The sequence below is a fragment of the Vanellus vanellus genome, assembly GCF_965231255.1.
Source record: "Vanellus vanellus genome assembly, chromosome: 1".
Taxonomy (NCBI): domain Eukaryota; kingdom Metazoa; phylum Chordata; class Aves; order Charadriiformes; family Charadriidae; genus Vanellus; species Vanellus vanellus.
Window position 1 is genome coordinate 137570838 of NC_138905.1, and position 21994 is coordinate 137592831.

A 21994-nucleotide genomic window follows, 5' to 3' on the forward strand; every position below is an offset into this window, starting at 1 on the left:
TAACAGCAGTACCAGACTTTTGTGAAAGATTTCATGGTTAAAACAACTGTCCAGAAGTTTGGAAACCTGGTTCCTCCCTCAGCCCAAGAGAGTCCAACCTTACTGTATCTCAGAATAGTTCCACAGCCAGTGGAAGAGGCAAAACTGGGATGATACAGGACTTTTCTGTTGAACTGGTAAGCTGTGTAGAAAACTAAGCAAGACTCAGATCTAGAAAAGTGAGTGAAAGCATAATCTGCTTTGCAACTCTGATATTTAACAGAGCATTAAAACCAAATTCTAACTTATAAATGAGGGAGTAACAGTGGCAACAGCAAGGAGAAGAGGCCAAAATTAGCTCTCTTCATTCTCTCAGCTAAAAGGCCTCCAGGACAATTTGAATGAGCGAGAAGATTGACCAGGCCTCAGACAGAACTTCAAAGTTTTAAGAGTTCATAATTTTATTTAACCTTATTTTTAAAATAGCTACTTAAATTTACTTTCATTTCCTCATTGAACATTTGGGGTCAAGGGAGAAGACTGGGAGAAGACAGAAAAAGACCTGTTTGAACAGCAGCTTCTTCCTATTACTCGCCTTCCTTTTTTCTTGCTCAAGTGAGGAGTTCTGTTCTCTCTGTGACCACATCTGCCCTTGTCATAGTTGTCTTCTTCAAGCTGAGAAACTTACAGTGAAACTCTACGACTTAATTACTATCTTCCAACACAAAGGATCCTGTATAATACAAGTCAAAAGCTCTAAAAAGAACTCCAGAATCATGCAAAACTAAACACAAATTTCACTGCAACACTTTCACTGGAAGTATTTGTGAAATTATTTGATGCACAAATTGTAACATCCCTTCTCTTCACAATTTTTTAAAGTGCCATCTACATTACCAGGAGACCAATGCTGCACTGCTGTGTTTTCTTTGGGCATTCATGCTTTAGGAAAAATAATAGAAATTTGACAATATTTAACAAGAATATAGAAGAAAGATTACAGGACTGAAGAACAGGCAGCACAGCTAAGTCCCACACTAAATCAATCCAGAGAATTTCAGAATTCACAACCTGTAAGAACAACTCCCCCCTTCAGGAAGAACTCTTATCTAGAAAAGAAATGTTACAGAACAAGTCAAACACAAAGCTAAGCAGGGATAGCAACTACATACCTTTGAATGGGGGGGAGGGGGGGGGGGGGGACGACGACACACCAACCACAAACCAAAAACACTTCACTGTACAAAAAGTTGGGAAAAAGCAACTTAGCAAAGTATTTCAAGTGTTCTATCATACAAAGCCTCTCAATTTAACTACTGCCTTAAGCTATTTCAGCCAAGAAGTCTTGGGTCTGAAACGGTCATAATTATTCCTCTGACCTTGGCTAGAAAGAGGAAATCCATTTTAATTGGCTGTTGATGCCTAACATGTTAAGCAAAGTACTATAACCACTCGGGTATGTGCCTTCAATTGTTAGATGAGAAAACTGGCAGGACTGAAAACAAATTAGGAAGGTCAGTAGCCATACAGCAAGGGACATGGATAAAGAAAACAAAGCTATTTCAGCAGAATATGGAGTGAAATCAACAACCTCAAGCGGCAATAAACAAATAAAATATTTGCCTCTACAAGATGTGGTAAGTTTCAACTTTTAGCAAAACTGAACACTCTCAGTGACAATAAAGACTACTTTCAATAGAAAGCTCAAGCACTAATATCATATAGCTTTCTATAAAAGTACGGGGTTTATCCTGTCCATATGTTTCCCATCTTATCCTTCCAGAATTTCTCATCCTGAAAGCCAAGAATCAGCAAAAATAGATTTTTTTCAGAGCATAAACAGACCTAAGTAGGTATTCAAAACATTACCTTAGTAGGTTTTTTTTTTTACAACAATCATACCACCATGCTTTTTTTGAGGATGCCCCACATGTCTCAAATTTTATTTGCAGTTGGCCAATATGATTAAAAAAAAAAAAAAAACACAAAAAAAACCAAAACCATGTTTTGCTACTGGCTTAGAAAAAGTCACGATGAAATTTAATCTTTTAAATTGGAGTGGGAAACCTCTCTTGCTAAATCTTTTTCTGAAAATTAAGCTTCGCCTAAAGGAGAAAGGAAAAGGATGCGAATGGGGAGGGGCAGGGAACACAGGCAATAAGAAATGGTAAATATGCAAAAGGAAGTGTGGAAAAGACTTGCTGAATGGAAAAAATCTAACAAGAGTTGATTACAAATAATTTCCACTGTAACATTAAAATGGAAAGTTAATAGCCCAGAAATAAAAGCTAATTTTAGAAATCCTCTAAGGAATGAAAAAGACTGTTTCCTAGAAAACATTGCTAGTACCAGTCAGTACTAGAAAATAATCTTTTGTTTTCACTGTTCCTGTCACCACCCAAATCATTTACATCAACTCTCACAAAGAATCCAAACAGACAAAACAGCCTACCACATCAGACAGCATTTGATAGTCTATTGGACTAACAGGAACTTTTCAGTATTGGAAATATGCCTTTTAAATGCAAGGGTATTAATTACTAGAGATATACGTTCCTTGCAAGAACCGAAGATGTCTTTCAAACACAGCTAAGAAATTTACTGAAAAGAAAAAAACACCACCACAAGATCCCAGCCAACATTAAACACTGATTTGCGGATAAGATCTCACAGCAGCCAAGCTTTCCTTCCAGAACCCCTCAATGGCCACATCTGTTGAACAAATTCAGCGAGACGGTCCTTGTTCAAACTTTGGAGAAATGAGCCAGTAAGGTTCTCTGACACTGTATTCTCCAAACTGTATCTGACTATCAAAACAATACTTTGATTTAGTGAAATGAAACAACTGTATAACTCAGAAAGTGGATTTCTGGTGCTTTCAGCTGCTGAACAAAACTTTTCCCATCCCACCTTGAAAATTGTCAAGACCGTAGTATATTCTTTGCTTGGAACTTTTATGTGAAATATTCCAACATGTCTAATATTAGACTTTTCTGAACCACCTATACAATAATATATTTTTGCATATTCTATTGTATTCTGCCAGTAAATAATTTCAACCAAGATTTCAAAGGCCCTCTAAGTTTTCATTTAAAACCAAAATCAAACATTACTGCAAGACCATCACAACATTTGTGACCATTGGCAATTCCTCCTGCACGGGGGAGGGGTGTGGTGGGGGAAGTCAGTAACTGCAAGTTCCATAATATAGAAGAATCACTTTATAACACAAAGTTCCTAGAATAATCAGGAACATTGTTCAGGAAAAATAAAACAGTGGCAGCTGCATGTCCCAGAAACAAAACTGCCTGAAAATTTCACTCAAATTTTAACACTTGCAGCTCATCTGTGCATGGAATTAGGTTCATTCTATAGAGGCCCACAATACTATGACCACACTACACTTTCACAAAAAGTATCAGTTTCTCAGTGTGCCATGACAGCACCTTTAGTTTTGAAAGCCAACTAAAATTGCTGGATATGAAGCAATCATTTATACCTCTACAATACAGAAAGTCACATGTTTGGGGGTGTCTGCATACATGCACCTCCACATCCCTTTTCAATTACGAGGAAGAATGCATTTTAGAACATATACAGTAAAGGCTGAAGGATCACAATAAAACTAAAGCCCTGTGTTTTTCACACTTGAAGTGGGCATGACAACATTCATTTGCTTGTGGCATTCCTAAATTTGAGGGAGGGACTTAAGAATATAAACTCAAAAAAATCCTAATCCTATTTTCTTGAAAGGGCTAAGAGCCCTAAACCATGATCCAAAAATGGGCTTACTGAGAAAATGTGTTCAAAATACTGCAAATAGGATTACAGCTTACCTTGCCAACAGTATTCAATTATTTTAATGGCTGTAACAACCAGCCCAACAGAGGCTTCATTACAACTAGAGAAACCTGTGGAATTCCAAGATTGTAAGGGATAGTTCAATTGAAAATTGAAAACTTTTCAGCAGCAACTGTCCCAAAGCAGTTCTAGGCTTTCTGAAGTAATTTTTTGTGTGTGGGACTCTGGGATAATAGAATACAAAGCAAGATGAAACAACTATCATAGGAAAATGCACACATTAACTGCAAACATAACAGCCAAAAGAGCTTGTAACTTAAGATAATTCTCTGGTCTCCTGAGTCTAAGCTTTAAAACTGCCAAAGACATCTTTATTCGTACAGAAATATTAAATGGTTGTCTTCAAGACACTATTCAAATAATTTTGTCATCTTGCCAGAAATACAGGTCATCTCTAACCAAGGCCAAAGTAGTTTCCTTTATGAAAGTTAGCAGAGCAACCATATGAAACAAAGTTTTACCACTCTCAAGACCCTCAAAGTTTTCAAGTAGCCAATCACAAATTAGTCATAGAAGCATGCAACCCTTACATAAAAGTGATAACTAGGTAACCTCAATAATTCTGATCAGGAACATCAAAGCAAGGCATGCATTTGCAGGATTGAGGCTTATATTAAAGGAAATGAATGCAACTCCTAAACTACTGGGCTCTTACTCTATTTGCATTAAAAATTGTATAGAAGTATGTTTTCAATAGAAAGTTTTTAGACAGTCATAATAGGAGGTACTGCTTACTACAGTTGTTAGCATACTCTACTACTATATATTCTTCTACCATGAACAATGCAAATCAACCTTGAAATGAAAGGAAACTCCTCTAGGCTTACCCTGGAGTTCCCTTTCCCCTAGGCATCCCCAGCACTTCCTGGCCTTCATTTACAAGTTTAAAAGCATCTGCGCTTCAGAATCGAGCTGGACATGCAGCACGATTTTCATTAAGGCCAGCATAAATTTGAAGTGCAAATTACTCTAGAAAAACAACTCTTTCCTTGACGAACTGGTCGCGGTCAGAATTCTTCTCTCCTCCTCCTTCCTCCCCCCATCATGTTTATGCCCAAAAAGCACCAAGCACAGCAGCGTCCCAGACCCCACACTAGAGCCAACCAAACACAACTATGAGTCAAAAGAACGCAGACCTTTGCCCCACCACATCTTGTTGCCCAAGACAGAAGACAGCACCAAGAGCCAACACAGAAAACCTCCTGCTTTGTGCATCACCCCCACCCGGTAGCTTCGGCCACCTGAAGAAAAGGCAGAAACACCCTCTCACCCGGGAAAGCGGCCATGCAGGAAGCCCCCAAGGGAAAAGCGACACCGGGCAAGCCTCGCAGACCGCATCCAGGGAGCCGGGCCGGGCCCACCCCTCCCAGCCCGCCCCCAGCTCCACCACCGAGGCGCTCACCTGGCAGGTACTCCGCCTCGAAACGCCGCCTGGTCTCGCTTATCAGCGCGGCCTTGTCCTGTCGTTGCTGAGGGGAAACAAGAAGCGAGAGGGGCGTGAAAGGAAGGGAAAGGCCGGGGCCCGGGACAGCCCCGGCCCCTCCACCTGAACGGCGGGGGCCCAGCCATCCCCACCACCCGACCCCCAAACCCAAGACGCTCCTGGTGGGCGGTGGAGGAGGGGAAGCTCGGCGGGCGCGCGGGCAGGCGGGCAGGCAGCCGTGAGGCAGGCAGGCGGGCGCGCAGGGACTCACCTCAGCCATGGTCCGGCGGAGCGGAGCCGCCCGCACCGGTCGCAACAGGGCCCCCGCGCGCGAGGGGGCGGAGCGAAATGGGGATGGAGGCGTCGCGTGACCCCGGCGGGAGGCGGGGCGAAGGGGCGGGGCCGCAACGCCAGAGGCAAGCGCCGGCGCGGCCAAGCATCCAGAAGTCCCGCCCCGCCGTTCCCGCCCCGCCCCTTTCGCGGGGCACTGGTCGCTAACCCCGCCCCCGCCTCCCCTCCCGTCATGCTCCCCGCGGCGGGAGTTTCGGAGCGGGCGCGCGCTCCTCTTGCTTCCTTCCTACTCCCTTCCCCTCCCCCCTCCGTCATCCCCCGCCCTGAAGCCGGCGCGTCCCCGGGAGCCCGGTAAGGCCTTGCCGGCGCGGTGCTCGCGGTCGCCGCGCCCCTCCGGGCCGGCTGTCTCCGCATCAGCTTGTACGGCCTTTGGTGTGCTGGGCGGGGAAGGCGTTAACGGCTGTCGGTGAGGGAAGCCGGCCCGGGGCCTGCTGCCGCTTCAGGCCTTGCGCCGGCGCGGGGAAGGGGGCGGTCGGGCCCGGGCGAGGCTGGGGGCGGCTGCTGCGGCGCCTCGGCTGCCCGAGCCCTCTCAGGCGGCGCAGGGAGGCTGCCCTGCCGGGGGGGGCGGGCCGGGCGAGGAGCGTCGCTTCGTGGCCCGAAAGTAAAGTAGTGAAACTTGGTGGGACGGCTGCGGTTCTCTCTGGGTCCCCGGGGTCTTGTGTGGGGGAAGGAGGGAAGGAAGACAGGAAGCCTTCTTGGCGGCAAAATGACTGGGCTCTTCTTCATAGAACTTTCTCTTTAAGGAGGCTTTATAATTTTAACTAAGAATGAATTATATTTATTAATAAAGCCTACGCCTAAGTGAAGGCTCTTAAATTTGAGAATGCCAAGCACCGTTGCTTTCCGGTCCGCTCAGTATATTTGTGGAGCTGGTGCCTTGAATTCACTCACACAAACAGTTCGGGTATGGTTTGGTTTGATTACTTTCAGTTTATTTTATGCCATGTAGCTGTTGATGAGCAGCAAGTTCATGCTTTGGTAAATGCTAGAATACATTTCTGTTTCTGTTACTTAAATTTCTCAATACGAAATTGCTTAACTTCATTTTAATATGTGCTGTTAAAGCACATACTGGCCTTCTCAAATTAGTCTATGACATTGCTTTGCAATATATAGTTTTTCTTATTCTTAAGGATCAGTTCAGATAGTCCCAAAACAATTTAATTTTTTTTGTTCACTTTTGTAGATGGAAAGCATCCAGATAGGTTAAAACTTCCACAGAGAAATAATCCTGACAAAAACGGAGATGCATACAGTTTCCTTGTAGAGGAATATACATAAAGATAAATAAAGATGTTTCTAGGTGAGCAAGAACAATTATTGTCCTACAATGGCGAAGTCCTTGTATTTCAGCTGTCAAAACCGAAACATGTGGAGGGAGCAGCTGATAAAACAATGAATTTATGTGTCAGAAGAATGGCATTCAACAGAGACACTAAGATGTTTGTTCAGAAGTCTTCTGGAGCATTCAGCATGGGTGCCAGTCACTTTAAAATTGAAATAATTTGTTGTAGCTGTGCAACGGATTCCAGAACAGGGATTATTCTTCCTTGCATTTTGATGAAAAAGACAAAACGAAATAATGTTGTCAAATACTTTTTATTGTTGCTTCACAGCTCAAATCAATTTGAGCAGTCCTTTAATTTTAAATTGGATTATGAGCTGAAAGAAGACATCAGGTTGTTTGCTGGCCCTTCAGTCTTGTGGAGGCATGCCAACAAGCTATTCTACGTCTCTTCTAACACCCGCACAGTTTTAAGTGCTCCTGTTCAGTTTTCTTCTGTTGTGTGGACAGGTGAAATTGAGGATGAAGGCACTGTTGTGTTAGGTATAAGAACTGCTTGCCTGCCAGAGAGTGAAGATGAAGATGAGTTTTCCACTTCAGACAGAGCCATCTGGGGTAGTGAGTTCTTTGGATATGCAATTGAAACACAAAAAATGCTAACTGCCACGTGCTTTATGCCTCATGCTTACAGCAGAGTGGTATCTTCTGTCTATGTCTGCAAGACCGAAGTGTTGAAAAAACAGCTCCGAATATCACTTGTTGCCATAACCCACAAGAATCAGCTTATTTGGTTCCAAGATGGTCACCCTAAAGGTGTTTGTGAGCTTCCTTATGAGAAACCGTGTTCAGTAAAAACGGCTGTGACCAGTAGCGATGATTTGCTATTTATTGTGTCTTTTGCCTCCAGAAATATCTGTGTTGTACAGAGGAGAGACAGCTTACAGGTATTTGTGGCTTTAAACAGCTTCCTTTTACCTACTGTATCTTTTTTTTTTGTATGTATTCTTGAAAGTTTCTGCAACTAAAAAGCTACATGTTTGAGTTCCACATATTTTGTTGTTATTGTTGCTTCTGTTAAAATAACCTGTCTGAAGTGTAAGAATGTTTTGCTTTCATTGCTTGCTTATATATCTGAAAATAAACCTGGATTCTATTATTTAGTAATACATTTTATGAGTCAGAGCCAAAGCTTGCTAATTGAAAACTTCCATAGTATGAGAACTTGAAGTTGTAAGAAAGTTATGAGTGTGCCTACATAATTTGTGTTAAAGTAACTGGTATCATTGCAAAGCATAAACTTCTCGTTAGAATTTAAAAGCCTTTTGAGTCTCACTTCCTAGTAACAAAAAGAATTGCTTCATGAAAATGACAAGAAGAGGCCTCACTTTTGTTTCCTACAGTCAGGAGAAACAAAGTTAACTGCTAGGGTTTTGTAATACTCTGTCAAGAAGACTTACATAACTCAGGAAATGAAAGTTTGTCCTATTTAGTCATCAACATTATTGTACAAATTTGTCTTTACCTTTCAAACATATTTAAGTGTGCAGAGCAACAAGGATATTTCTGAATGTCAAAGGTATAATGTCTTTAACTGATCTGTAGGCATTACTGGTCCTAAATAAAAGTTACAGCATTCAACTATTCAGCTGTTTAAGTACAACGAAAAGTTGTCATCTTCTCTGCAACCTGTATTCTGGAAAGTGATCTTTAAAGAGAAATAGCTATTTTTTCCCAGAGTTACATAGGCTCTAAATGGTGGAGTAAGATGGAGAGCTTTAACCTTCTTAAAATACTGTCTTCCACAAACCTGAATAGGCTGCCTCTTTGTGAAAAGCAAGCTTCACCAAAACAAAATCCCAAATACAAGATTTATTCAAATGTATCTATTTTAAAACCTCTTCTACTGTAGGTGGCTTCCAAATGGCAAAATGTAAAGTCTGTTCTGGTGGATGATTTTATTGGCTCTGGAAGTGAGCAACTGTTACTGCTTTTTAAGGATGACTCTAATACAGACGTGTTAAGTACATTCAAAATAACAGATCTTGGAGAGGTCAACTATGCAGTAAGTTCGGCTTGCCTTTTCTCAGCTACTCAGACTGTGCTTACTAAATTAAGAAAATCTCAACAAATCGTTAAAAGTATTGGTGCAAAGTGAAATTGGATGTATGCTGTGAAATGCCCTGAAGTTTGAATACAACATTCCCTACTGTAATCATAAAATAAGTTACCTCCTTGTTAGTATCAACCTTCTTTTGGGAAATTAAACTAATGCAGTTGAAAATGCTTCATGTATGTAACAGGTTTGCTACAATACTTAGCTTTTGGCTAAGAACTCTTAATTAAGGCCATAGTGCTTGTTTATTATCTTCTGATAATTGGATCTTTCCATTATGTGCTATCAAACTCTAATTGCTTTCAGAAGATAAGATTTGTTCTTTTAAAATGCATACTGTGATTCTGCTGGTTTTCTGTATTTTCCTCCAGATTTTTATAATGCTGTACCTTACTTTCAGCTTTTTAATTAATTCAGGGGGTTGTTTTGGTTTATTTTTTAGAGTGGTATTAATTATAAACATGATGTTCCGGCTGCAGAAGGATTGCAAGAGAATGGTTTGCTTACTGTCCAAGCCCTTGAAACAAGATTACAGGTTTGTACTCACTAGTTCTGCCTTCATATTTTCTCCAAATTACTTTTCTGTATCATTACATTATCTAAAGGATGAGGTTAATGATATTGTCTTTATTGGATAAGTGGTTCACGGAGAAGACAACATTGTTAATTATTCATTCTTGAATCAGTGGTAGTCTGCGTTTCAGTTCTATCAGTTGTTACAAAAGCATTTAGGTAACTGGGAGGGTTTGATTTAATTTTAATTAAGATTTTGAGATAATGCTGAAGCTATGCTATCAAAGCTTCATAACAGTCATTTTACTTGCAGATGTTTAAATACCATTTTAAGAAAATTAGAACATTTACTTCTTTTGCTCCACATTATATACTTTGAGATAGTGGTTCCTAGTGAGTGCTGATGAGAGGCAGTTAATCCTGAAAATAAAAAGCAGTGTTATGGTCTGTTTCTCTATCTATGGACTTCAATCAAGTTGGCTTTTACTTTTTGCTGAAATTAGTGACCATGGTTATTTCACCAGCTGCTGATGTTTTTCTTCCTGTTACTAGCATTTTTTTAAGGATAATTTTGCAAAGTACAGTAGGTGAAGCTAAAATGTATGCTTCTTTTAATTAGCGTCATTTATAAAAAGCAGGGGGAAACTTGCCAGAATCCAAGTAATCAAGGGGAATATATCATTGCCTTTCTTTCTACTTTTCATCCTGTTAGCAAACACCCAGCATACTTTTCATGATGTGGGTTGGCCTATACCAAGTAGGTAATAATTGACAAAATAGTAAATTAATGTAAAAAAAAAAAAGCTTTAGGTGATAACATAAACCTCAAATTGAGTCAACGGTGTGAGGCTATTTTTAGTTCACTAAGAGTGCTTTAAGTATGAGATAGGAAGTAATTATTCCTGTCATTTGAGAATTAGTGAAACTTAAGTAGGATATTGTGGCAGTTTTATCTCCAGCCTTTAAAAATGAAGCAAATTAACTGGCAAAAGTTTAGCACTAGAAGAAAAGGAGGACTATGACCCATTAGAAAAAGACTGAAAAATAAAAGACTTTTTTGTAACTAGACCTAGAAGAGATGTCTAAAGAGATATTCTATATCTTCCAAAAGATAAAAGTTGTTGTTTGGACAATGTTTTTTTTTTTCCTTCCTGGAAGGCACAAGAAAGTAGAAGTTGGATTAATTTTGAGGACCCCTTGAGGTCCCTTCCAACCCTGCATTTTTACAGTTCTTCAGTTTGCATGTTAGAGGCCTATTAGTTTTTACATGCAGAAGTGCAAGCTTCCTTCCAAATGCATTTTTTTGTTTCTGGATTCTTTTGGGTAGTCATATGTTTTAAAACAGATTTCTTTGCTGCTGCATTCTTTCCCTACTCATTACATTATTTTCCTCCTCTACGAAACAAATTAGTTTCAGTCTCTCTCATTTGTTGCTCCTTCCACTATTGTAATGAAGATTGGCCACCTTGCTGTTGACAGCTGTATGTTCTATGTACTTTGTTGTTTTAATGCATGTTCCATAACTTCGTTCTTTTAATACACAAACTGGCTTTCAGCAGTACAGCTCTCTGAATCTGTGTTAAGATCAAATGAACAGTCTGTTTTGCACATTCTGCTGGTTCTGCTGGGAACAAGCCACTGGCTGGAGATTTTATGTATCATCTGCTGATAAAAGTTCTTCTCACAGACGCAGAATAAGACCTAAATAAGACCTAATTTATTTATTTATTTTAAGATCGTTTAGATCTCTAATTTTCAAAGCCACATGCTAGCACAGGCATTGTAAGCAAGTTGAAAATCTTCTGATGTTTTAATGCTGTAAATCTTTGATATTGTCATGCTGATGAATTTGGAAATAGGTGCGGATATTGATTTTTAACCTTACTGTTGCTTCCTTGTTGAGATCTCCATTGTACTCTGTTTCCCTGAACAGTGAAGTACTCTTGCTGGTTTTTGTCATCTGATGTATAATTGAATTTCAAGGATGATTGTTTTGGTGCAGCAGTGTATGGATCCTGCTTAGCTTGGGAATTTCCAAAGGTTATTTAGCCTTGGAGTAGTGCCTCTTGATATTTATCATCAAAATTCAGGTCTTCTAGCAATTTGCAATCAAATCATGGTTTGACAGTCTCTATAGAATCTCATCTTGTAGGGCAAAATTAAATAGCAGATGCAGCCCTTTTTCTTACCTCTGTTGCTTACCTCTTATTTCACATCTGCGTAGCTGTTTGTTAGCCATGTGAGAACTTTGGCAGAACTGAATTTTGGTCCCCTGCGTAGAAGTAGACTGCATTTTACTTATACACAGAAATACATATAAGTTGCGTTTTGCAGGTAGTGAAATTGAAAAATATATCAGTCTGTATTTCTGAACTGTTCTAATTTTATCTTGTTTACGGTCTTTTGGGCCTGAATCCAACTTTTTCTCCTAAATTTTTTTTTCTTCAGCACTCATTTTGGTGTCTTCTGAAGAGGACTTCCTTTGGCAGACTACTGCAGTTACATTACAACAGCTGAGATAACAGGGTTTCTCATGGTTTTAGTTGGCTGTTCTGACAGAAATATAACAAGTCAGAAGTGTATTTTTATGTCCACTGGCCTGTTCTCCCCCCAAGTATCTAATGGTTTTGTAAGGATTATAGTGCCAAATTCTTTTACCTATGATAAACTTGTTTCCTTTGACTTGGTTTGCTTGTTTTGGGGCAGGTATTTTTTTTAATCCTTACTACCAATTTATTGATTTGCTGCAATGTCTAATTGTTTCGTTCTTTCTGATAATGCTGATTTGGTGGTGGGTAGAAAGTTATTTAAGAAATGTTCTGTACATTTGATTTTTATTACTATTTTTATTGTAAGTTTTAAGTATTTTTCGTCTGTTGCTGTGTATTGGCCCATTTTGGTTTTGATGTTTTTTCATAAGGGATTTTAGTCACTTGAAAAACATAGAACCAGTTATTCACCACATGAGCAGCTTCAGCCTATAGATCTCTGTTTCCCTCTGCCTTTTCTGTCTACTTCTTCCATTTTGCCTTTGCTTTTCCCAACATTTTTAGTCTTATCAATCCTAAATCTTCCTTCTATTTTCTTTCCTTTGTAAAAGTGCCACAGTTCTTGGCTTAGTAGTTTTAGCTCTGTATGTATGGGTATTAATTTATTTATTTATGAATACTGGAACTTTAATTGCAATGTGTCAAAGCACTTGGCTGTTCTACTTACTACTAAGCCTCTGTCTTAATTTGCTTTGCTTTTGACAGCGATTCATCTGTTCTATTGTTCATGCTGGATTTATTTGCACCTCTATTGTTTTTGGCTCTGGACTGCCTTGTTTTTATGTTGAAGTTTATTTTCTATTTTAAGGTGATCTAGTTTTATTTTCTTAGTTTCATGGTGAAAAGATTGTGGCTTCTGCTGATGCTTGTTGTGCAGTACACATTGCCATATGGCAGAAAGGGTATGCATGTCAGTTGCTCCAGACAGAGTTGATCGGGAGGCACTACCCAATCTTGGGTTTGCTATGTGGTGAATTTCAGGTCTCTTTCTTGTGTTGCTTTACGAGGAAAAAGGGCTTGCAAAAGTCAGATCGGTCAGCAAGCATACATTAGCGAATCTTTGTGCATTTTGAAAGCATCTCAGTCTATGCTTCCCCGTTTGCTTTCTGTTTCTCAGTGGTTTATTCAGGAGTTGCTCACCAATGGGAATAAGTAGTGGTTTGGTGTTCTGATGACCTCGATTACGAAGGTATCGTAGAATCATCTTTGTTCTTAACTCTTCCTTTTCTTCTCCTGACTCAAGTCTTGCACTGGATTACTGCTTGGAATCTGGTACTTACAATGCATGGTTTGATAACTGGCAAATATTTTTTTTACAGAAATTATGGTGAGTGCTACTTGCTCTAAATGCCCTTTGCCATTGCAGATTGAGCAGAGGGCATCACCTTGCTTACATGGAGTGCTTTTTATTCAGGCTTGTTGGTTGGTTATGATTGGTTTGGGGGTTGTTCTGGGGCATGGGGGGAAGGGAAGTTTGGTTTTTGCTTTCCAATAGTGAGCTTTGTTCTCTCCATGGCAGCGTTGGATTTCTCAGGATCTTGCTTTCCAGAGAATAGCTTCTGAGTGAGGAGCTTTCTTAAAATCTAAGAAGCTGATGCTGGTGTGCTTTGTTTTTGTTTTTGTTTTTGTTTTTTTTAACTGAGACACAGCCTGCACGCATGTCTGTTTAAAACTGTCAAGTCTTCAATATGTTTACTTGACCAATAATCAATAGAAGTCTTGGAAGAGATCAAAACTGATATCAATGGAAAAATGAAGCAGGAGCAGTAACGAAAGGGCTGAATATCTACATAATTTGATAAAATTTACCTTAAAAGTTTATCTTAAACTCTAGGTTTCATATTGAGAGGCCAAGATTCTTAGATTGATGTTTTGGCAGCAGAGTAAACTGACTTGGATATTTTTTAGAAGCATAACTTGAGGAACACCAGGATCTTGACTTGTGATACTTGCATAAAAATGGAAAGCTGAAAAGATATCTTGGGAGCTTCAATATCTGTTCTTATTTGCAGTAGACCTAAGCGGAAGTCTAATGATCATTTTTATCTTTTACAGGCTGGTTGCACCTCTGTTAGAGAACTACAGCAGCATTTAGGACTTAAAAGGAGGGTTATTCTTGAATCTTGCAGAGCACTAATTGATCTTGTTGAAGAAAGAACCCATATTCTACCAACTGCAAAAGAGGTAAAATGCAGAAGAGAGTACAGATCACTTCTGAATTTTGGCTAGCCATTTGTAAAGGGTGCTTCCCTTAACCACTTGTTACTTTCACCAGTAGGGATCGCCACTATCAAAAGTCATTAATTTGCTTTTTAAATCTGGTTCATTACCCTAACCTGTCAATGTATGTAGATAAGAGTAAATTTAGTTGTCTTTACTTGAAATTGATTTGCGCAATACCTCCTGACAACTGAGTTGTATGGAGGAGTAACCTCTAAGAAAGGGTTAGTGGCAAACAGTAGGGGGAGTGTACAGTCTCAACTGGCACAGTTGCCTAGATATTGAATATCTGTCTGTGATCTAAAATGTTACGAAAAATCATCTGTCAGATCTGTGTACGCAAAACTGATTTTATAGTGGGGGTGGAGTGAACTGTGGGATGGAGGTTGGGAAAATGTTATCTTAATATGTTGCTCAAAAGAAGCTTCCTAATTTACTTGAAATGAAGTTGATCTCCCTTTCAGTTAATGTTGTGGTCCCTTTCGAGTCAGCCAGGTTTAGACAACAAAGTTTTGAGCAATTAATGCAGTAATATAAAATAAATTCTTGCACCTTAAATCTTCTTTGGTCTATTGATTGTATGACAGTTCAAAATTTACACATGATGTTTACAAGGAGAGAATGAGTTGTTCTTTTCATGACCATGTGCCCAAACCACGACACATGTTTTAAGAAAATGCAATTATATCTTTTTAATCTATTGTAGAGAATAAACTAATTGATAGAGATTTCATTTTATGTATCTTAAAAGCACTTCCTGAAATCATTTGTGGTAAAACACAAAGTAATGTTGTGTAAAAAAGACCTGATATCTCCACTTAATTTATCTAAAAAAAACATTTTTCTGTAAGGAAGGTCTTGTCTCTCTCTGGGATGATGTAGAAAATCCTCCTCATTCTCTTATTAAAGAGACATCGTTGGCGTCTAAAGTCCCAGAGCACTTCATAGAGAAATTGTGGCAGCGTGTTGTGGGTGACAGCTTGGTAGTTGGAGTAAAACTAACTGAATCATTTTACTTGTAAGTATATACATTTATCTAATAATTTCATTGAGTAGTTTTATAGCAACTGAATTTGCAGGTTAAGCTCTGCAGTAGCAAGAGTGGATTTTTGAGCTATGAACTTTCTCATTTTGAACATCTGTATATAAAGTATTTCAAGTGTGTGTTTTTTGTCAGTATTTTTTCTGCTGCTTGTCTCTCTCTCGCACTGTGCAGAATAAATAGCCAAAAATCAGTTGGGTCAGTATAACGATATCTTTACTGGAGTCTTATTGCAAAAGAGTTTTCTTTGGCAAAAATTATGATTCTTCATAATCCATGTTGACATAGCTCTGCTGACATCAGTATGTGGTGTAGATAAAGTTCTGTCTTGGCTATACAGTTCCTGATGCCTTACTTTTAATAGCTTGCCATTCCTCAAGAACGATTTGCTTAAAGAAGCGCAAAAGAAAACACTTTATATTCTCTGAATAACTTAATAAATACTCAGCTTTTGAATTGAACTATGCTATAGTAAAGTATCCAATAAAATAAAATATTTGCTAAACTTATGTATTGTGTAAATTAAGTGGAACAATCAGCCATAAGATACTTAAACCTTAAATTACTTTTTATTCTTATTATTGTCTTTAAAATGATCTGTTTATTCTGTTCATTTTAATTGCGCAGTTCTAGTTGCAAACACTACTTATGTCATTTTCCCTTACAGGGAGGGAACTAATTTGAAATACAGTTTAAAAAAACAGGATTACACGAAACATAAATTTATGATGTGCATTGTGTAATGTAAACTTTGGTGGAGTCAGAACTTACCTTTTGACCTATATTCCCACAAGCAGTGTAGCTGGGACTGTGTTAGGGTAAGCTTAAAGACTACTGATGCCACTGAAAGTCATTCAAGTGGTTGTGAGGGACCTGACCTGTTACGCCCTTTGGCCATTCTGCTGGAGCTGCGGGTATATTATTTCTCAGCTGCCAGATTGCTGTAACTTTACAAGAAAGTTGACCTCATCTTCTTGACAGCCTCTGTTAAGAGCCACTGAGGCAAGAGATTGTTTTTGTCTTTCCAGTGTTTATTCTTTTAGCTTTGATGATGAAGACAACTTTGGTTTTGAAAGTTAAATACTTAATTCCTGTATAGCTTCAGAAATCCTGAGAAGATTTTGGACCATTCTTTAAACAGCAGCAATATTGCCCTCTCCCCTGTTCTTACAGTTGAGGAAAGATCTGTGAAGATGAAGTCATTTGTCAAAGTTACCTGGTAGGCTAGCAGCAGAACCTAGGTCTTCTGGGCTCCAGTTTATTACTATATACAAAGACCTGTGTTTGGGGGGGAAAAGGGCTTGTTTTCTCTCCAGCCCCAATACTGTAAGTCTTTACTGATTATTTTTGTGCTTCCTACTAATGCAAGATTGCAGTGATGTTTTAAATCGCGTTGCAAGGTGGTGATACTTCTCTGTAAAGAAAATTAAGACATTTGTAAGACTTTCAGATGTCAGAGACATCTTGAGACTGAATTGATTGACAGAATAAAATATTCATTAAGAGAGGATCTGAAACAGTAATGTTAGGATTTCATTGAAAGAACCTGTGTTGAATAAATAAAGTACTTCATACATTTCAGGAAATTACTGCATGTTTAAAGTAATTGTATTTTAAACCTTTTATTTTACTCTCTACATTCAATTTTATTTGAATATCTATAGAACAATACGGAACATCAGAAGAGCTTTCAGTCCTCAAAGAGGGCAGAATTGATACTTCCTGTAATTTTTTATTAAAAGAAAGTTAAGTCTTTGAAAATCAATTATAAATGTCATAGAGTATCTGCATGGATTATATGGCATTTTCAACGTTTTCTGGGTGAATTAGACATCCAAACTCTTTCAGTTTAAATGAGGCATCTAACTCCTAGAAGCTCTTAGAAAATTCAGTCCACGTTTTGAAAATCTTTATACTAAGCTTAGATGAAATAGTCATTTGAAGCACTTATACTCTTTGCACAGTCTATGACTTTACCTGGAATGATACTGGAGTTTATGGTAGTCTTAAATGTCTATATGTATCTGCAAAGTTCTGGTTATTTGTCAGAAAGCAGCATACAAACTAGGAGTGCAGTCATCTTTTATGGATTTTCATAGGTCACTGGGTGATGTCAGTTTATCTTTAGTGATGGATCAAGACATCTCTTCGATTTCTCCGATTATCAAGTGTCGAAATAAAATCATTAAGCTGAACAAAGCCGTCTCAGCATTGGTTGTCTCCTCGTGTCAAATTGAGCCTCCTTCAAAAAAGATGAAGTTGGACCTGCATAGTAAGAATAATCTGAAAAAAGAGTTTCCTAAGAGATGTTCAAGGGTTCAACTGGATGGAACAAAGACAGTCGTTGCTGTTACCAGCCTTGCACCATTATTAGCATTTCATCGTGTATGTTGTGTAGTTCTTCTACACACGAAAAAACGAAATCGTCGGAATGATGGCTTACAGGAGAGCAAAAAGATTACTATACTCTGTGGGAAAATTTTGTTAACTCTTGAAGATATTTCAAATGGAAAATATTCAGTAAAGATGCTAAGGGATAATAGTTACTGTACAGGTAAATGGATTGATATTATTTGAATTCCTAAATATATGGTTGATTCTTCTGTTTACTTTAGGTAATGCCAAGCTAAGTTATCAAGGTGTAGTCACATCTGTGCCTTTGAACATGAACTGTATAGATCTGTTGGGAATTAAAAGCTGGGTGAAATACAAGACAGAAGAGTTTTCAAAATGGAAAACATTTTAAGTGAGTCACTGTAAGATTTTGTGCTAGCATTGGTGCTGAAGTATATCTGGAAAGGTTAGTTTTGAAGATAAGTCTGAGTACATAATGCTGAAGCCTGCATTTTTTCTATAAATAAGATACGGTTCATTAGATACATAGAATTTATTATGACATAGTATTACCTCTTAAATAATACCTAAGTAATTGAAGCTTTTCCTCAGCTACAAATCTATTAAGGTCACTTATTTTCCTTTCTTTCAATATTCCTGATTGAATTGATTTTTGAACTGGGCTTCCGCTCATGTAGCGAAATATCCTTTTGATCGTTTGCAGTAAATTTTAAGTTCTTCCTTCCTTTAATGCTGTATCGTTGACTAAAGCCAGCATGTCATCTTACTATCACAGGAGGCTATTAATAGTCTTCTTTAGGCAAGGTGACATTTACCTTTAGGACTTTCATTATATAGGTGGGGCTCCTTTAATCAGTGTTTTGCTTGACAGAAGTAGGTATGAGAATTTAGGTGAGAGAAAAATTCCCAAAGAACACCTGAATGCAGCTGCAAAACTCTTCACATAAAACTAAGAGTGTGAACCAAAAATCTAAGCACATTTAATGCATGCAACATGATCAAGATATTTAGGTTAAATATGTTTTTACTGTATTTTCTTGCAGGTTCTGTGGAAGATATACTTGCTGTCCTTGCAGTATCTGTCACATTCTCCTTTCAGATTGTGTCTTCTGACTGCACGTTGACTCCAGTAAATTCATGGTTACTGGGAGAAATGGAGTGCACACCATTTAAGGAATGTCGTGACAATATATTCTGTCATAAAGCAGGAAATGTGTACGGTACAGTTTTTAACTGGACCTTGAAAAATCCATTTGAAGGAGTTCTAACATTATTTTGCAGGTAAAATTGCTCGAAAAGTGTAGGCTATATTAATCTTGCATATACGCTTTTTAAACTTTACACTATTTCTTACTGGTACCATAAACAGCCAAAATCATAACCAATAAGCTTCCGGTAGGATGATATGATTATCATCAGTAATAACAAAATTATTTTGAGATCAGAACTATGGTAGAACCTGAACTGCATTGTTTAATTTTGTCTAGGCTAGAACATTGAATTACAAAGAAGTCTAATCTAGTATCTGCTTGGTACTATTTCTTTTGCTTGTTTCACTGTATCATAATTTTATATTCTTTTATGTTATTCTTAGTGTAATATTTTTTCTTCAACATGTGTTGATTTAAAAAACATTCCTTAAAAAACAAAACTGCAAACAAATGACAACAAACCCCATCATGCTAAATTTAAATTTATTGCTATGTCATTTTGTAGTTTAGAACTGCAACATAAATTTAGTCTAATTTTGTACATATTTCTGATATATTTATTTCCTATCTACCATGATTTTGAAAAGGAAATAATCTGAAGAGTCCCAGTGATTTCCTTTTCTTATGTAGATTCTTGGACAAATGTCTTTAAAATTTCCTAAACCCGGATAAACAAGTTAGTAATACTGCCATAATTTATGATTTAGCTGGATACGGCTCACAACATAAAAAATACTTCTCAAGTAATGACAAACGTTGCCTGTCGTGAAGAGTTCAAGCTAAAAAATAAAAGAGAGAAAAGGTATATCTCTTAAGAGCTTCTTATTTATAGTGAGGTTCTATCTTCTACTCAACTTAGGAATTGATTTCCTCCTTTTATGTAAGTGGAAAGGCTGAAATGTTTAAGAAATCAATCAGTAAAATTTTAAGCCTCAATACTTTTGTTTTCTTTTTAAAAGTTAGGTTACTTGATACTATTCACTTTTGATCCAGTTTTGCATTAACAGCTGCATGTTTATGGTGTAACTATGATTGAATTTTCTATATCTTTTTTTTTCCATCTTTGTATTGATCTTTTATGCAGCTAGGATATTTCTGTGATAGGTGGGAGCTACAGACTGTTCTTTTTGACAGCCTTTCAGAACCAAAATAAACTGTATCTGTTATAAGTAGTGGAATGTTAAGATAACTAAATTGAAGTAGAAGTGCTTTAACAAAAAATGCCTTTCTGATCTGTGTGAGAAAACTAGCTCCGTAAGGATCATTGTGTGGTTTTTTTGTTGTGTGTTTTTTTGTTGATGGTGGTGTTTGGTTTTTGGTTTGGTTTTTTTGGGGGGTTTGTTTTTGTTTTTGTTTTTTTTAATAGAAACATAGAATACCAGGTTGGAAGGGACCTCAGGGATCATCTGGTCCGAACTTCCTTGGCAAAAGCACAGTCTAGACAAGGTGTCCCAGCACCCTGTCCAGCTGAATCTTTCCTGCCGCTTCACTGCGGGTCAGGCTGGCTCCAGAGCAGCTCCTCTCAGTGACTTTTTGTTTGCGTGTTTTTGGTGGTGGTGTGTTGGTTTTTTTCCCCGAGATCTTTATCCCCCCCCCCCCCCCCCCCCCCATCAAAAGACATCTTCCAAGGAGTTTATCTGGGCAAACACTGGAAATAAGACTTTGGATAAACTCAGTGTCAGCGTCATATATGCTACATTAGTATCCAGGAGAGTAGGTTTCCTGATGATTACCAGCAGTATTTTACCTTGATTTCATAATAATTTTGAATGTCTGATTTTCATGTGCGACTTTCCCTCTCCAGTGACCATTTAAAGACAAGCTGTGGGCTACCTAATAGCCATGCTGTACATACCTATTGATAGTGACAATCTATGAATATAAGTGACTTTTTTTTCCTGTTCCTAAATATAGACCAGTCAACACATTTCTTTTGTGCTATCACATGTAGCCTTCACATACAATGAATTGCTTCTTAAAGAAACAAGAGATGCAGATGTAACCTTAATCACGGACACATATTTTATTATAGAATATTTACATTGCTGAAGTTTGCTTAGTGTCGGTCCTTTTGACGTACGGTGGCTAGCGTGCATACCATTAGAAAGCCCTTCCTTACTCTTGTATGTACAGTGCACATAATACTTAAAACAATAATTGGCATGTTTTTCCCTGTTTGATTTAAAGTAACTTTGTTTCATTTTCCACTATAGAGTTTTGAAGATATACAGTAGCTTTAATAATAATAATAATCTTATTTTACAGAAATCTGACTGTCTTGTTCCAGTGCCTTCACAGCCTTACTAGAGTTCTTCCACCAAGCTGTGATGTAAAACTCCTGAGATCTGGAAGCAAAGGTGTACTTACTGAACAGTTAGCACTGGCTTTGGAAAAAGAAATGCTCACCTCGAGGAGTTCTTTCTTCTCAAAAGAAAGTAAAGCTGAAAACAGTTTGACATGGGGGAATAAGCCTGGCAAGAAAATCGGTGATGCTCCTGTGGCAGCTTTACTGGACAGTGAGGAAGGAGTTCGGCAATTCAGAAAGAAGTTTCAGAACGAACGGGAAGAGAGTGTGCTAAGTATGAATCAAACAATGAATGGTGCCCTTTACCGGGAAATTGCTTTGAAAATAGCAGAAGCTCAGCTCAGTTCCGATATGATTGTGTGGAGACTGAGCAAGTCCTAGAAAGTATTCACTACTTTTATTTTGAATAAAGATTTATTACGATTATACTACTAAATAATATTTATATTTTCATGGATATTTATATTACTTTTTATTCTATAGCTCAGTTACTTCTACAGGTAATTACTGGTATTTTGGTTGATGACTTGTTGCTGGTTTGGCAAGACTTTAATATTAAAGATATCCGAGTCATTATTTTGTTAGAGATTTCAAAAATATTATTTTTAAGGTATTTTCTAATAAGTCCTATTCCAAAATCATAATTCTTGAACTAGAAATAAACTATATTAGAAAAAAATTTACCAAGCATGTGCTCTTTAGAAGTCCTATTAAACTTGAAAGATGACTATTTACACAGGTGAAACTTAGGTTTTTTTAAGAAATCTTAAGACAGCAATAGAAAGGA

At 38.0% G+C, this 21994-nt stretch overlaps 2 protein-coding genes across 2 annotated transcripts in view; one reads left to right on the top strand and one right to left on the bottom strand.

Annotated features, from left to right (window-relative positions):
• MOSPD2 (motile sperm domain containing 2) overlaps positions 1–5310 on the bottom strand; it is a 41209-nt gene extending 35899 nt beyond the window's left edge. Inside the window, exon 1 of the mRNA XM_082488707.1 lies at positions 5243–5310. The gene's annotated coding sequence lies outside the window, so the exon portion shown is untranslated. The remainder of the gene's footprint in view (positions 1–5242) is intronic.
• A 1597-nt stretch (positions 5311–6907) lies between these two features.
• Positions 6908–21711, top strand: FANCB (FA complementation group B; the record flags this gene model as incomplete). Its single annotated transcript, XM_082498260.1, has 8 exons — positions 6908–7843; positions 8809–8961; positions 9455–9547; positions 14130–14258; positions 15146–15312; positions 17436–17890; positions 18735–18972; positions 21168–21711. 8 exons carry the CDS (start codon positions 6908–6910, stop codon positions 21586–21588), a joined length of 2592 nt encoding a protein of 863 aa, XP_082354386.1. The 3' UTR covers positions 21589–21711.
• Between the last annotated feature and the right edge of the window lie 283 nt (positions 21712–21994).